The sequence below is a fragment of the Argentina anserina genome, chromosome 3, assembly GCF_933775445.1.
Source record: "Argentina anserina chromosome 3, drPotAnse1.1, whole genome shotgun sequence".
NCBI lineage: Eukaryota > Viridiplantae > Streptophyta > Magnoliopsida > Rosales > Rosaceae > Argentina > Argentina anserina.
In genome coordinates this window covers 34,631,590-34,649,005 of record NC_065874.1, presented here as the reverse complement: position 1 = coordinate 34,649,005, position 17,416 = coordinate 34,631,590, and the positions used below count along the sequence as shown (strand labels likewise).

The 17,416-nt window shown below is 36.3% G+C and overlaps 3 protein-coding genes across 4 annotated transcripts in view; 1 reads left to right on the top strand and 2 right to left on the bottom strand.

Moving 5' to 3' along the window:
- Window positions 1–17,416, bottom strand: part of LOC126787690 (non-specific lipid transfer protein GPI-anchored 6) — a 79,971-nt gene that overhangs the window by 40,525 nt on the left and 22,030 nt on the right. The gene's annotated exons all lie outside the window — the stretch shown is intronic.
- LOC126787687 (serine/threonine-protein phosphatase PP2A catalytic subunit) lies at window positions 263–4,735 on the bottom strand. Its single transcript, XM_050513582.1, has 11 exons — window positions 4,477–4,735; window positions 3,829–3,885; window positions 3,455–3,538; window positions 3,082–3,153; window positions 2,606–2,677; window positions 2,454–2,494; window positions 1,993–2,059; window positions 1,343–1,534; window positions 1,146–1,235; window positions 939–1,046; window positions 263–771 (listed from the first exon to the last, which is right to left on the bottom strand). Exons 1-11 carry the CDS (start codon window positions 4,561–4,563, stop codon window positions 706–708), a joined length of 936 nt encoding a protein of 311 aa, XP_050369539.1. The 5' UTR covers window positions 4,564–4,735; the 3' UTR covers window positions 263–705.
- Window positions 11,013–16,387, top strand: LOC126787677 (DEAD-box ATP-dependent RNA helicase 37-like). Of its 2 annotated transcripts, XM_050513568.1 has the most exons (8): window positions 11,080–11,181; window positions 11,379–11,444; window positions 11,544–12,421; window positions 12,503–12,586; window positions 13,626–13,868; window positions 14,306–14,473; window positions 14,578–14,691; window positions 15,393–16,387. In XM_050513568.1, exons 3-8 carry the CDS (start codon window positions 11,669–11,671, stop codon window positions 15,882–15,884), a joined length of 1,854 nt encoding a protein of 617 aa, XP_050369525.1. In that variant the 5' UTR covers window positions 11,080–11,181; window positions 11,379–11,444; window positions 11,544–11,668; the 3' UTR covers window positions 15,885–16,387. The 2 variants fall into 2 exon arrangements, with proteins under 2 accessions (XP_050369524.1, XP_050369525.1); XM_050513567.1 differs by lacking the exon at window positions 11,379–11,444 and having other exon boundaries at window positions 11,013–11,181.

Here is a 17,416-nt window from a genome sequence, read left to right as displayed (position 1 = left end):
CAGATTTTTCCAGGATTAATAGCAATAGAAACCGAGAAACCCCGTGTACAGACATAAATCAACAATTTGGACAATTCCGGAAGTAGAAAGCACTTTTCGCCCTGAAACGATCTCCTAGACTAACGACAGTCCAATCTCATTTTACATTCACTTTTTTCTGATAGCCTGAACATAAACCAGAAGCTCCCAAGAATCCTCAAGATCATAACCACTGATATTAGGTATAGTTGCAAGGATGAAAAAGAAAAAAGGGAAAATGATGTTACTCAACTTAACTATTAAGTAATCAAATAAAATGAACCTATGGGATAACACGTAGCATTCATTCGTACCAAGGGGAAAATTATAAAAGCACCCATTACATGAAGTGAGCTCATCGTCCCTCTACAGACCCCTCAAAAAGCCATCCTAGTACAGAAAAAATAAGTAGAAAATAGGAACGGAATGAAAAATCAGAAACAGAAGATGCCACATTGTTTGCTGGAAATGATACATATGCTGCAACAGTGTCACCGCCTCTGCTTCTTCCTTTTGCTGAACTTGAACACAATTCACGGAAGCCTCACCCGCCAATCTTACAAGATTTTCCTCAACTGACCACGACTGTTGTGAAGTTAAAAGTCTTAAATTAGTAGAACCATCAACCCATAAACTTTCTAGCAGGCAGCAGCAGCAGGTAATTCAGCAACTGATTTAACAGTCCAATTATAGGAAATAATCAGGTGTTCTCCGGGTAACATCTGGTTCTCCCCTCCTTGGAGCTGGCTCAAACTGTAACACGAGATAAAAGAGTTCAAACTCATTCCATACAATTTGGGCATGCAGAAAATTATTAGAACATATGAGCATGAAGGACCATTAAATAGGTTGTGACACAATTTGGTCAGGGGTGGGATGGGATGGGAGAAATGAGGTTAAGAGAAAGAAGAAGGCCCAACCTGAATGAATGTGTGACCTTTGCAGTCATCAACTTCCAGGATTGATGCCATATTTCCACAGCGGTAACAGTAGTTGGGTGCACTGAATATGGTCACAACCTTTTGTTCCTGCCAAAAGAAAAAAAAACATATTAGCACACAAGATTTTCTTCCCAAAAACAAAACTTGTTGCCAAAACGCAGATAAACAGGTAATGTTGATACTCACATGACCCCAGTTATAACCTTCCATGACCAGCTGGTGGGCTCTAGCAATCAACTTTAGGTTATTGGTGTGATTGAACTGCTCGGATATGTCCTGTTAAATTAATACATGCAAGCAGATTAAAAATTCGTTTGAACTATAAAGACCTGGAATGCCAGACCAAACAAAATAAAACAAAGATATTAAATACATAAAAGTACCTGGCCAAAAGTATATCCAGCACCTCTGGGAGATATACCCCAGCCGCAGCGATCATCCGGGTCAGACCAAAGAAGATCACACATGGGACCTTCATGAGGAACCTCTTGAACACGGTCAAAATTACGAATGTTATCCAGGGTCTCAATTGATGGAGACAGTCCACCGTGCAAGCAGAAGATTTCAGATTCAACCTTCAACAAAAACAAAATAAGAATAAATACTTACATGGGAAAAAATCAAAGTGCAACACCAGCACCTGAGGCTATCAGCAATAATTTACATGGAAAATGTCACTCATGACCCAACAGATTTGCAAAAATGATAGGTGAAACTCTAGCTGTAGAGAAATCCTAAGTATGAATTAAATTTAACATCAACATGCATATTGCTGTCCACCTATTCTGCTAGAACTGAAAAAACAGAACAACTTTCAACATGGCAGTACAGTTGTGAGGCCTACTGGAACTGAGGGTATCAACATAACAGATGGAATTAGTATGCAACCAGAAATTCAAATTTCTACATCTTCAACTGGAGCAATTACAATTTCATGGTTGTCTGGGGTACTAACTTGAACAAACATATCAGCGTGGTCCCTTCCCTACATTAACTATTTAAAAAGGATAAATAACTGTATTATCATACTAACCAGAGCTGTCAGCGGAAAGTAGTCAAATAAATCAGTAAAGGTCTTCCAAACATTGGCGTTGCCATACCTGCAAATAGAACGAAAGAATGAATTATCTTCGTACGCTTGAAAAGAAAATGATAAAACCAATTGATGGGACATGGAAGCGTGAGTCAATATATAATACTTAAGTGACTAATGCAACCACACATCATCAGACATTAACATTAATCATGAATAACATTTATATCTTCTCAAACTTGATTAATTTAAATTACTCCAAGAACTGATTCTCTGTGAGTTGTAAATCATTTTTCAAGAAAAATAAAAAACAAGGTTTTCGGTTTTTTTGTGTTTAATAGACTTTCATTTCTGAACAAAAGGACACATTACAAACTTCCCTATTGAAAATAATAAGTAAAATACAACACAAACAACATAGTTGAAAGAATAAACTGCAACGGAGATACTAAGAAACTTACTTCCGTAAGCACTCGTCATAAAAACCATAAACTTGAGTAATCTGCAACGGGAAAATATTGTAGCATTATTAAAATAATCAACCTAAGGAACAAAAAATAACACCATTTAATATGAGGAGAGAGAGAGAGAGAGAGAGAGAGAGATAACTCACCTGACGACTTTCATGATTCCCTCGTAGGATAGTAATACGTTGAGAATAACGAACCTTCAAGGCCACTAAAAGCTGATTTTAACAGATAAAGAAGTCAGGAGCATAATAGACATGAGGCAAAATGAAGTACAGTAGAAAATGGGAAATTTCCATAATAAATCAACTTTGTAAGGGTAACACGATTAAACCAGTTTCATTATCTTGAAAGCATTCCTAAATTTCTAACATCCTCTTAAGTCAACTGGTGCACCACTTAGCTCAGGCTCAACATATATACAACCCTCTACAGAGAAACTGGAAGTGTTTAGCTAAATGTTGTAATATATAAAAGTGACAAAACCCCCAACTGTTTTAAACAGATACCTCGTCCCAAATACCAAAAGGTTTTGTATGTTAATGACAAGACAAGGAGAACCAAAATGGATAGTTGAACCATATTTAAAACAACAATATAATGTGCAAAAACTCATACTTACTGTTACAGTTTCAACGGAATAATAGCCACGATCCACATAATCTCCCATAAACAAATAATTGGTATCTGGACACTACAAGCAAAATTGAAACAAGAAGATATATTATTTTCGTAAAATTGAAGTATCCAATACCATAACACAGAGAAGTACAACTTAAGATCAAAATCACAAGGCGGTCAGAACACACGAGACCATTAAGCTTCTCAGCCACTTATAGAGTTGATTGAATAGACTAAAGTAAATGATCACACTAATCATCCTTAAATCAAATACTTCCTTTGATAATTCCATAACATTGCATTCCTATAACATCTTTTCACAAGCAGTTATGGCCTATTAAGTACAACTACAAAGCTCAAATCAGAACAAATACCTTTCCTCCAATACGGAAAAGCTCGGCAAGATCATGAAATTGTCCATGAATGTCACCACAGATAGTTACTGGGCTTTTCACAGGCTGCAACACACAAAAATCAAAAAATTTAATTGAAAAAATATAGTAAGATATATGATAACTTTCGAGCCTTAAACAAGCACCAAAACATTCAGCAAATAAAAAGAACACCATTATGCACACTTTACGATAATCCTTCAGTTTTGAGATTTAAGCAACTTAAAGCTCTTGTTGACAATGACGATGCACAAGTATACAATATGAATCAGGATCTAGGGTAAGTGGCCATAATAATTATGTGAGGCAAACAACAACGGACGAATGAACAAACAAAAAACAAGATAAAAGCTAACCTGAACATTGCTTTCCTCCATCAATATCTCCTTAGCCTTCTCACAGAGCCCCCTTACCTATTGAGCAAACAAACATGTTGACAAAAGATTAGACGAATGACAAACGCAAACATATACATATGACTAAGCAAAAAAAAAAAACCAAACAAAATATGTAATCAAACTACTGTAGTACTCGACAATGAGGAAGCTAACTAGTATCACAGACACTTGTGACGCTAATATACCACCTCACGATTCCGGTACTACAATCACTTAACGAAAATGTGCTACCAAATAAAAAAACCACATTAGCATCACAACTCCTAGACAATTTTGATCAAAGAACCAAAACCACACTTAAAAAGCAGCCCTTTTTAATTCTTAACTCTCATCATATGAATATCAAGAAGCAATCTTTCATCTTCCTCCACAAAACCAATCCCCGTAGGAGATCTGACCCCACATTTCCCACATTTCGAGAAATCCTCGATGCGAAAACAAGCAACACATGCACAGATCTGATTCACAGACCTAGATCGGTCCTTGGAAATCCCTAATTAAGCTAAATTCGCGGATTAAAACCCCCAAATAATCAAACAAACCTAAAATAAATCAGCATCCAATCAATCTCAGAATCCAATGAGCTGAGGAATTGAAGAAATGAACCTCTTGTTCGGATAGAGGCTTGCACTGCATGAGCTGAGCAATCTGCTCGTCGAGGTTGCCATGGGAGTTGGAAGGTACCGAATCCATCGTCGTCCGTCCGTCCGTCTCGCCGGATCGAGAAACCCCTAAATCTGGAGATCCAGAAAACCCTAGATTTTGTGCTTTCCCCTCTTTCGTTCTTCTTCTTTCTTTTGTTTCCTTTTTTTTTTTGTTTCTCTCGCGTCTTGGAAAATAGAGAGTGAGAAGAGGGAAAGAGAGGAGGGACGGTGGAGGAGAAACCAAGAGGCCTTTTTTACTTGTTTTTTTTTTTTCTGGATCAATTTTTTATTTATTTTTACTTGTTTTGAATTTTCTTTTTCTTTTTTATTTCTGTGTTTTTTGGAGTTTGCTACGCGGGTTGGAGAGGATTCGGGACCAATCTGTGGGCTTCGCGGGTTCTGAATTTCTGATTGGGGGGGGGGATGGAACACTGGGGTTCTAGAGCGCGTGAGGAACGAGAGGTGTTCGTGTCCTTTTATTTTTGAGAAAAAAAATTGAATTGAAATAAGATAACTAAATGAGAATGGAAGACAATTTAAGTTTTAAGAACTAAGAAGCCAATAATATGTCTCATTCATACGGGATGGACGGAGTTCAGTCACAAGTCACAATATAGTATTTGTAACATTTGAGTTGTTTATCTGTTCTTCAAAACAAAGATTAAGACTATTCATGCTCCAATTTTGAAGGCTGACTAAGAGCGCAACTATACGAAAGTCAGGCTCTTTAAACATAGTGTCAAGCTTACAGATTGACCGCTCAAAGTTTAATGTCCTATATAGATTGTTATATACAGTTTGTCTCTACTACGGATGTCTGGGCGGTTCACATCGTGTAGATTTGGCGATTCCGGCCGCCGGCAACGCGCAACGACGGTGCCGACCAACACAACCACACTCCCCTCCTCCCGGAGCTCCTGTTTGTGCCGGTTGGAGTTGTAGCGCCGGCCCACGACAGCTGGAATCTCACAAATTCAAGTTTTTGAGCACCGTGCGTAGATTTCAAGATTTTCAGCGTAAGCTGCAGCTCCGGCCGACACAAATAGTAGCTCCAGGAGGAGGGGAGTGCGGCTATGCTGGTCGACGTCATTGTTGCGCTTCGCCGGAGACCGGAATCGTCGAATCTGCACGGTGCATACTGTCTGAACGTCAGCATCTGATAATTTATGTTGTTATATATATAGATTGTTATATAGATTTGTATTAGACATAAAAGATAGCCTTTCTTCAAGAGTCGCAAACAAGAATTGTACAAAAATGAACTCCAATTGAATCGAATATCATTTTCATACTAGAACATCCACATAAGGTATGTGTGCTTAAGGGTGTAGCATACCCCACCAATTTAGTATATACTATTTTTGAGTTGGGGGAGTTATTGTTCGTATATTGTTCATGACTTGTGTGCCTCTTATACCTCTCTTATCTATGATGCAGTCTGCCCCTTTATGAGATTGATTTAGTTGAAGCTTCTATTTCCCATCACTATTTCTCTTTACACTTCAGACATGTTAATTCCCAAAATTAGTCACTTAACGCATTCAACAAAATCAAGTGGATTTAACAAGTACCCAATTCAATTCAACTATCCCTCTTTCTGAAAAATGCAGTCAAAGTTTTCGCCTTTCACTCCAAATTGTTTGCTCTAAATATGTTTTAGAGATTCTGACGTAGACTTACAAGAACAACCACTACCACCGCCGTAAATTCGAGAAATACGAGTCTTGCAATGTTGATTGCTCCGATGAGGAACCTGGCCTCCACATCAAATAAATTAATTTGCAAGTCCTGTAAAACCTTCCACCAAGGTTGTCGTTATTTGGAGTTGCATCCAATCTTTGTAGGATCTTAATTACTAGCCCACAATTTTAGAACGTGGGAGTTGGTCTGATGCGTTTAGGATTGATGATATGGATTGAAAGTGGGGAATATTAATATCCGAACACTAAGTTCAATATTGTCAATGTCATTTAGAAGGGTAGTCTCATCAAAGACCAAATATTTGATGTAGGGATAACATAGTACTACTATTTGGAACTAACTTTCATATGGAAATCCAGGTCTCTCTGTTGCAAGATAAATAAATTAGAGGAGTGCTAAGGAGTCATAATATGGCGCCAAAACCAGCGTCGCAATCCTACGTGGCATGTCACGTCACATTGTAACATTAACGATTAAAATTATATAAAAATGTAATTTTAAATGAAAAATAATAATATCTTTATTAATCAAACGGTTCTAAATTATTATAAAAATAATTTATTTATGTTCATTTTATCATTTCTTCTTTTTCATCACAATAATACTTATAAAATATAATTTAAAAAATAAAAATTTACGAAAATATGTTTGAAATATGTGTGTGCACGCGTGAAATATATATATATGCACAAAAAATATTTATTTTTAAATTTCATACGATGTAACGTAACTACAATATTTATATATAGGAGTTTTATGTGTACTGGTAACACCACGTTGCATTTCCATGTGGTATACCTAGTCAATCATATTACTTCATAATATAATTAACATGCACGCAGTGAAAATGACAAAAATTTATTTACATATAAGAACCAATCAGAGACAATCACAGTAAAAAATGTACTAATAACATTAAAAGGTATGCCACGTGGGATATGTGACAGGTATATATAATAATTATCTATATTTGATGAAAACTTTTGGTAAGATTCTTTTAGTTTTTTATGAAATAGAATATTATTTTGTTAGGGTATAATCGATTTGAGGGGATATGTAAAGTAACAAATGTTGTTTTTCTTAGAGTATACATATCTTAATTATTAATACAATTATGTTGATGATAATCTTTCTAGTGACAAATATGTCAAGATTCATGAATTTTTATTAAATTAATTTACATTTACCATCAATTAATGACTATAATTAATTAATACAATTACCATATATGCATCCCACACACGCATATATCTCGCCCGCGCGCACACATACACACATATATATCTATATATTTCAAGCATACTTTGTATATATAGTGTTTTTTTATTACATTTTAAAAGCATTTTGAAAAAAATAAATGATATAAAATAGAACTACAATTGTTTTTATAATAATCTAGTCGTTGGATTAACAAGGATAAGATTGTATTTTCATTCAAAAATGACATTTTTTGATTATTTGTAATTACTGACATGACAAGGTGACGTGATATACTGCGTGGAATTACGGCGCCGGATCTGGCGTCATATTATGGCGCTAAAACATTTTCCAATAAATTATTGGACTTGATCAACCATCAGGTTCAAACATTCAATTGTTATGTTGTCAGTAGTGAGCTATTAAATGTTGTATTTGAATATAGTTTAATTTCTGGTTGTTTTGTGATTTTGCAAATACTTTGCTTACAAACATGAGTTCCTAAGCCAAAATGTTTGAACTCTTATCATTTATCCCATTTTTAAAAGAAATCAATTCAGGCAAACGATCAATCTTGCTACTCTTCTATTCAGTTTTTATGATCAATACTCTAATTCCTCAATCTTTATTATGCTACATCTTCTTTACTTCGAACTTTAGCTTCTGCTCTCACAGCTGTAAATTTGAGATTCTACTGTTCTATTAACATAAGATTGAGAAGAAAAGAGGATGCTTCATTTTTTTTGGCTTTATTAAGTGTACTTTTACAGTGTAGTATATCTATCATGATCAAGGACATATTATTCATTCATGGTTATTGTTATTTCTTAAATTTTCAGCAAAGTTTGATGAATGCGGATGTTAGGGTATTGTTGTTGAATGTCCTTGCCATATATGAAAGTTGTCAGACACTATTTGTCTCCATGAAAGTTCAGGTAAAGTGCAAAACCACATATCATGTCCATTCTTCTTTTCTTTTTGAACAATACAGGTAATGTCTATTAATAAGAGTGGCTTTTCTGGGTAAATTGTATGATATTTTTTATTTCATTAGAATCTCATGGGTTTTATGACCCAAATAAGACCTTATACATACATATGCTTACACAGTTTTATGTTTCTTTGCATGATCAATGTAGTGGGAGGGTAATGAATATGCTTGGGAAAACTTTGAATAATATAATATTATATTGCTAAAGTTAAAAGTATTTAATGTGCTATCAGTTTTAAGTTGTAAGTTCAAGTTATAAGTCGAGTTTGTACAAACATGATATTGGATATGATACTCTACATAATCGGGCATATTACACCCGTAACAAAGCGCGGGCATACTATCTAGTACTTACTAATACCTACATTTTGTGGATATTTGTGAGCTCAAAGATAAAAAAAGGCACATACGATTTTAGAATTACACACTAAAGACCACATTGTTGAAGAGGAGAGATCCCACATCTGAAATGTGACAAATAATATACAACTTATAAGTGGATAGATAATACTTAATTGTAACGAGACATTTTGAGATTAAAACCTAACACCTTAAGTGTGGTTAAATTGAGACAATATTGGTACATTGGTGATCCACGGGCCACGCTTGTCCTTGTGCAACATTGTATAAGAGCAAGTCTCTCTCCAATTACTTCTCCTAACCGTATGAGGATTCTCCAAGCATACTGGACCCACCTTTAGGTTCATTAAATTTCATACCAAGTGTTCGTAATGGGTCTTGGACTCAAGTGCCAATTTCAAAAATGGGAATTGGAGCAAACCACCAAATTGTGTATACCAATTTCCGATGTGGAAATGAAGACCCATTTGCTCGATCATTATGGGGACATACAAGAAATACACTTTTTTTCATAGAAGAATGGATTGTATTCCAATTGGAGATAAATCAATTCGATCAATGGTCTTGATGGAGACAAGCCTCCACTACATGACGTTTAACGCTAGGTCAGGTGCATAAAGCCCAAAACAAGGAAGAACAAATGCAAAATTTAATTATCTAATAAAAAACAAAGCCAAAAGACATAACCAAAGTTATGAAAAAGAAGAAGAAGCAAATGAACACAAAAACAAAGGGTGTCGCATAGTGATATTTGGTATGAATGAGAATTTCTCAAACCTAACTTGGAGTCTAAAGACCATTACAATGTACTTCTTCACCATGAAGTGTAATACCCCGAAATTTAGTATTTACTATTTAGTACTTTAAGGTTATATTAACTTATAATTAATTCAATTTTTCTTCTAATATTTATATTTAGAAACCAATGATGCTAAGGTACATACTTTCAAAGATATAAAATTTATTTTTGTAAGTATTAGACCACGATTTGAATACGTTAGCTCACATTCTTGCGTATACTCGATACTTTGTAATCGAGTTTAAGACTAATACTAATAGTATTATCTTGTATGCATTATATTAGTATTAGATAGTGCAAATATATTGAAAACCTTATGAAATGAATATACTAAACTCCTTTACTTTTTAGAATAACACATATAAATGTGTTTGTTATATCTATATATATATATATATATATATATATATATAATCCTTATGCCAATATATTTTGAACCTAGCTAATTTATTTTTATGTTCTATCCCATCACACTATTTTTTTTCTTGCCAACAACCACACTATTAATTATTGAGAATGATATGTGAGAATTAAACTTTTGTGTTCCTTCTTAGTCTATTTATAGTTGTGAGTTGCCTCAAGTTTTCTTCACACTTCAAAATCAGAAATCATGCAAGTCTATAGTTCACTTAGTTGATAAAAAACTCAACCATTTAATGTTTCTCAAGCTAAAATTATAGCATTCACTCTTTCTCTCTTAAACAAGTTTCTTCTTTACTAAAGTAATATAACTTTGGATCAATATCAAAACCTTCATTTCACCCCTGAAACTTCAAGATAAGTACATCTTACATCCTTATAATTTTTTTGTCTCTTTAGATTTATCAAAGTGCATAGCTAAGGATAAAATAGAAAATACCATGTTTTTGTAACAGAATTTGACACTATTATTTGAATGACAATTGCTACTTTGGACAAAGACTTTCCTTATTATGGGAGAAATGACTAATAATCCTTTAAGTACTAACTAATATTATATAATTATTTTTAATTTAAAGTATATTTACTTTATTTGCACATTTACTTTTAAGTTTATTAACTTGTTTATTTCATGCATACATTGAGTTATTGATAAGTATTTATATATTAGTGTAAGATTATATATTTTTTTAGTATTTAAATGTTGTCTTAATTACTAAACTTTATGACATTATATTGACGTTATTGAGTTGGAGGTGTGAAATCGGGTGATTAGTACTACCCCGTGCTTAAATGAATTGTTGGTAAAATTATTTTGTGCTTTGTGAATTAGCCTTAGGCTTTAGCCCCTACAGATAATGCACTATCAGTATAAAATCTCCTTGGATGACGTTTGAAAAATGTCATCAGTACTACATAAAATCTCCTTGGATGACGTTTGAAAAATGTCATGAAAGCCAACCAGCCGCGGTACATTTTTACACACGCCTTTTCCATTTCGTAAAGCAATCAAATTCTCCTCTGAAAAGAAAAAAGCAGCAAAAAAGAGAAAAAATATAGAGAGAGAGAGAAAAAGAAGAGGGGGGGAAGATATTTGTTGCTTGTTTAGGCCTTAAAGCGCTGCCTCTTGTCTAAATAATATTTAGGGTTTCTCAATCTCCGTCGCATCCGCTTCATCAGGGTTTTTCCAATCCGCGCAGGTCGCCTCCTATCTCTCTCCCTCTATATCTCCTCTCCCTCTCTTTCTCTCTCTTCTACTCTCCTTCTTCTTCATATCTCTCTCTATATCTATATATCTATATCTATATCTATTGCATTAGCTCCTTTCGATTATATTGCTTCTGCTTTTCTATTGATAGATCGGCGATTTGTTCTTTCTCAATCGCTTTTGATTTAGGTTTAGGTTTTGCTTCCCGTGCTTGAATATGTACCTAAACCGAGGGATTGAGCTTTGATTTATTAGGTCTATATCTTTTGATTTCGCTTGCATTGTTGTTGTTTGCGATTCTGAGTTGAGTTTTCATGATTGTGTATTGATTTTCTCTTGCTTTGATTTTTTCAGGTTTTATTTGATTTTGATTTCGGTTTCGGTTTTCGGACTCGATATTGGATTATTGTTTGGGTTGAATTTTGGAAGTGTTTTGAAGTTTTTGGAGTGAGGATTTTCGGTTGTAGTTTGTATCGACTATGCGAGCTTCATGGGCAGATTTGGCTGCAAATTCTGCAGCTGAGAATGTAGGTTCCGGGCCTTCTGCTAACACCGCTGCTGCCGCTGGCGGTCCTCCCTCTCGGTCCACCTACGTCCCTCCGCATCTCCGGAACCGTGCGCCTTCCTCGGACGCCCCGCCTCCGGCAGGGAATGATCGTGGTGGGTATAATGCGCCTGGTGGGAATGATCGCGGTGGATATGGTGGTGGATCTCGATGGGGTGGCGGCGGCGGCGGCAGGTCTGGGTATGGAGGGGGTGGTGGAGGTGGAGGCCGCGGTGGTGGCAGAGGTGGTGGTTGGGGTGGCGGGAGGGACAGGGAAGTGAATCCATTTCAAGACGATGACGAAATAGAAGAGCCGTTTAGTGAACAGGAGAACAGTGGCATTAACTTTGATGCCTACGAAGACATTCCTGTCGAGACTAGTGGTGACAATGTTCCACCTCCTGTGAATACATTTGCAGAGATTGACTTGGGCGACGCGCTTAATAAAAATATTCAGAGGTGCAAGTATGTGAAACCAACACCTGTACAGCGGCATGCCATCCCTATTTCCCTTGGTGGTCGGGACTTGATGGCATGTGCCCAAACTGGTTCTGGCAAGACAGCTGCTTTCTGTTTCCCTATTATTAGTGGAATAATGAAGGGACAACCTCCACAGAGATCGGCCCGTTCACATACAGCCTGCCCACTCGCTCTCATTTTATCTCCTACTAGGGAGCTTTCTTCTCAAGTAGGTTTCAGTACTTTTTTTGTCCTGATATTTTCTGTCATTGCGTATTTTCAGGAGAACTGAATCTCTGTTGTGTTCCAGATACATGAGGAAGCTAAGAAGTTTTCATATCAAACTGGTGTCAGAGCTGTAGTTGCTTATGGAGGAGCTCCAATTCATCAGCAGGTTTTTTAATTACTTCTGTATATTGTGGTCTTCATCTTCTGTTTGCGCATATGTTATCATGCTTTGTTTTGAACTTTTGATATTGATAGAGTGCATTAGTTTGTTTGTATATAGAGTATAGACTTTCAATATTAAAACGCTTTACAGGTTATCTGTAAATTTATATCATTTCAATGTCAATTTTATACTCTCTCCCTCTCTATCTAGGGTTTTTCTGTCAAATAAAAATTACCACTTAACATAAATTTATCACTCCGTTTTTTTCTCAATTGTTAAATTGCTAACTGTTTTTGAGTTTATATATTCATCTCGTTTCCTTCTACTTGAGAGACTGTGGATGGTTAGTGGGTGCATGGGAGATAAAGATGTTTACGTTCTCTTCTGAGAATCACTGTTTGCACATAGTTATGTGTAGCAAAACACATGTTCTTAACATTGACAACTTGAGGAGGAAGTGGAGGACTTACGTTGCCACATTTTGCATGGATAAATTTATGGAATGGTTTGACCGTCTAGTTGGGTTTTGCTTGTTTCAGTGAGGATCTGTGATGAGTGTAAGTCGGTTTTAGGGTTAGCATTGGATCCTGACACTTTTATTGTCTGCAAGATTATGGACACCCTGGTTGGGATCCCTAACCATTCCATTTTGCGCAAACTCTACATCCCAAGGATAATTATTTTTTTGAGAATATATATTTTTTCTTATACAAATCTATTCTTCAGATTATAGGGTCATTTTTTTTCCAGCTTATCTGAACTTTACAAAAAAAAAAAATCAGCAGAAGGCTGGTTTTGCAACTTTGCAAGTCATCTCAATCAGAAATCAGCTAAATCCTGTCTTGAAATTTTTTTTTTTTGCATTTGTAAATATATTTGTAGCATGGTTAGGAATTTATCTTGTCACAATAGTGGGGATTCTTTGGCATATGTGCTTGGCAGTTGACTTGTTCCTTGTGATCTGGGAAAATCCATTTTATTGTATTGCAAGATTTTCATTATGGAGATATATTGCAGACTTTGATGATTTTCTTTTGGACAGCTGCGGGAACTGGAAAGAGGTGTTGATATTCTTGTGGCAACGCCTGGAAGACTTGTGGATTTGCTGGAGAGAGCTAGAGTGTCATTGCAGAATATTAGGTATTTAGCCCTTGATGAGGCTGATCGAATGCTGGACATGGGTTTTGAACCACAAATAAGGAAAATTGTTGAACAAATGGACATGCCTCCACCAGGTGTGCGACAGACTATGTTGTTCAGTGCCACCTTTCCAAAAGAAATACAGGTATTACTTGCAAACTTAAAGTTGAAGGATGTCCTTATATTGCTTTGGCAACTGTTTGTGTTTTAATAATGACTCGTCAATTGGAATTTTCTCTTACCTGCTTCAAATTACAAATGGTCCGTGACTTTGAAATGTAGATAGATTTGCAAGCCTTTCTGGCCAATTGGTTAAGAAGTTAAATGAAACAGGACATCAAGCTTTGTTTTATTTGGAGAACATATTAAATTATGTCTCTGTATATATAGAATTTTATAGATCTGAGGATTTCCCGAAAGTTGTCTCAAGGCAAGCTGGCCTGGGAAGATCTCTCATGGGATTTCAATATGTACTCATGTTATAATCGAAGAAACATGTGCGTTATTATTATTATTATTATTATTATTATTATTATTTTTTATCTCTGTTTCAATTCTCTGAAAATTCTCCATGTTATGCAGAGACTGGCCTCTGATTTTCTTGCAAAGTATATCTTTCTGGCTGTTGGAAGAGTGGGTTCTAGTACTGATTTGATTCTCCAACGGGTGGAATTTGTTCACGAGTCTGATAAAAGAAGTCACCTCATGGACCTTCTGCATGCACAAAGGGCCAATGGTACACAGGGAAAGGTATTATTAGGAAACTTATTTCAAGTATTCTTTATAAATGGTCTGGCTGGAATAATTGTTGGTTGGCTATTTTTTCTGCTCACTTTCATGAATTTTGTTTGCAGCAAGCTCTGACATTAGTTTTTGTGGAAACAAAGAAGGGAGCTGATTCCCTGGAACACTGGTTGTGTATGAACGGTTTTCCTGCAACTACCATTCATGGCGACAGAACACAGCAGGTAACTTGGCTTTTCTATCCATTCTATGATGCCAATTTCCTCTCAAGTTACAATTGTGTGTATGAGTTTTTAATGGCATCAAGGCTCATTAGTAGTAGCTATGAGATAAGTTAGTATACTTGACCAATTTTTTAGTTGAAAAAAAATTGAATTGTGCACTCAGACATGCTGAGTTAGCAGGTTGGCGATGCATGGGAATCAAGAAAGAGACCTTTCATAAGTAGTTGCTAGAACTCGTTCAATTTAAAAGTAGGCTAGGTATATAACAAATAGAAAAGAATAAGTTTGGTCTTATAAGGACCCGTTGTCTGCGTTATCTGCCTGTATGCTATTCCCTTTGGTTCTGGTGAGCCTTGTCACTTGAATGCTCAGTTGGGCAATTAAGGCTTTATGTCCTAATAAGTTGTGTCAGTTGACTTTCTTTCTGTCAAGCATGTACTGTGCTGCTATATAAAAGCCTTTTTTTTTGTTAATGGAATGATACGGTGGTGTCAAGAAGCTAACTATGGATAGACTAAAACGTGGGTCGATGGATAGTTTAATGGTCTTAATGAATTGTATGTCGTGTGCATGAGGTCATATAGTATCTAAGTGGTGGTGCTGTATGTGTAGTTTAGAATTGTGCTGTGTGACTGTTCTATGACTTCTATCTACTTTTTGCTAATGTATTTATTTATTTATTTATTTGTATGTGTATGCAGGAAAGAGAACAAGCTTTAAGGTCATTTAAAAGTGGCAATACTCCAATTTTGGTGGCTACTGATGTTGCTGCACGTGGGCTTGATATTCCTCATGTTGCACACGTTGTCAACTTTGATCTTCCAAATGACATTGATGATTATGTTCACCGCATTGGTCGTACTGGACGAGCTGGGAAATCTGGATTGGCTACTGCCTTCTTTAATGAGAACAATACATCACTGGCCAAGTCTCTAGCAGATTTGATGCAAGAATCAAATCAAGAAGTACCTGCATGGTTGTTACGGTATGCAGCTCGATCCTCTTATGGTGGTGGGAGGAACCGCCGTTCGGGGGGAGGCCGGTTTGGTGGCCGTGACTTTCGAAGGGATTATAATGCTGGTGGCGGTGGCGGCGGCGGATATGGAGGTTCTGGTGGGTATAGTGGAGGAGGAGGATATGGGGGTGCTGGTGGGTATAGTGGAGGAGGAGGAGGAACCAGTGCATGGGACTAACCACTTAACTCTCAAGAGCAGTTACAGTGTCTAGGTAATGATTGCAGATGTTCCTTCTCTACAGTGTCATATTTTGTTTTTGTAATGTCGTTTTATAGTGGTTTAAGCCATGAATGTTTTTATACCGTTAGAAATACTCTGACAATGTTTTGAGGGAGCGAGACATGTTTGGTATTGATGCCACAGGAATAGGTCTGTAATGTTGGTAGGTGTTGATTAAAGTTCTAACGGAGTAGGGATTCCTTTGGCTCCTTATTTTTCTGTACGATTATACTCTGGCTTGTTATTTGGATGGGTTGTAGAGTATGTGGTGAGAGAGGGAGAGGGTTTCTTTTCGGCTGCATCTTTGTTATCTCATAGGCATGTTCTTTTCAACCCAGCTTGTGGGGTTATTTTGGTGAGGTTTTAGTCCTGCCATTTCCTTCCTCTGTTTGAGTCGTCAGTTACGGGGCTTTTGTAATATTTTGGTGGTAACTGAAATAAATACAAAGCTCTTTTTGGAAGTTGGAATTTTGCACACATTTTGGTACTGTGTGGAGATGAAATAATTAGAACTGCTATTCTCTGTTTTGTTTCACGCCATTGTTGTTTTTTGAAGAAAGCATTCTTATGGTTGGGGTTTTCTTTTGAATACTTACTGTTGGTGCAAGAACCTAACTTAGAACCTAGAGAAATGGAAATTAATGATGATGTCCCCTCCCTCTCTAGTCTCTACTTACTCTCACAAAGTTGCTGTAAAGTTTAGAAACATGTTGCACCTAAAATACTGAAATGCATTTGTCCTTGATGGAGTTGTTAGTGGAAAATATAGAGATGTGCATGTTATTGGAGCAAGTTGTTAGCAAGAATGTTGACAAATGATGTGTATGTGCAACGACAGCTTTCTCTCGATGGTCGCTTTTAACATGAGCAAGCGAGCCAATTGGGTCAGTGCAGAATTTAGTAATCCTGGGAGATCCTAGTTGGGTGGTCTCCTATTCGTATCTCATTTTCGTTGAACAGATGATTAGGACAATAAAGCAGGCCTAATTGCTGTTTCGACTAGTAAATTTTTTTTGGGTTGATTATTTTCCCAACTAAAATGCTGGTCAGAAAATTAAGACGGATCATGAATGGTGAAATAGACATGGTGATATATTATTGTGGTTTTGGGGACTCAGTTAAAAAAACACATTCTCAACTGAATTTGTAATATTCAGTGTTATTTATTAGATACGATTTGAGTCTTCCAATTTAACCATGTTTGTGTTGCCACACATGACATGAAGTTAAATCGGACATTATCATATTCATGCCTTCATATCCAGAGAAACAAACACGGCGTCAGGGTGATAGGTCCTCAAATCAACTTGATGCAAAGTCTGTGTATTCTGCTATCTTTATTGTAACAATGAAACCCTCATGCTGTGTCTAGGCTTCAAGGGCGAAAATGTGGACATGACTCGCTGAAAACAAACGACAAATATCAAAAATCAAAAAGACAGGTGAAGCTCATTATTGATTTAGTTAGAAGCAGCTATTGCCTATTTGCC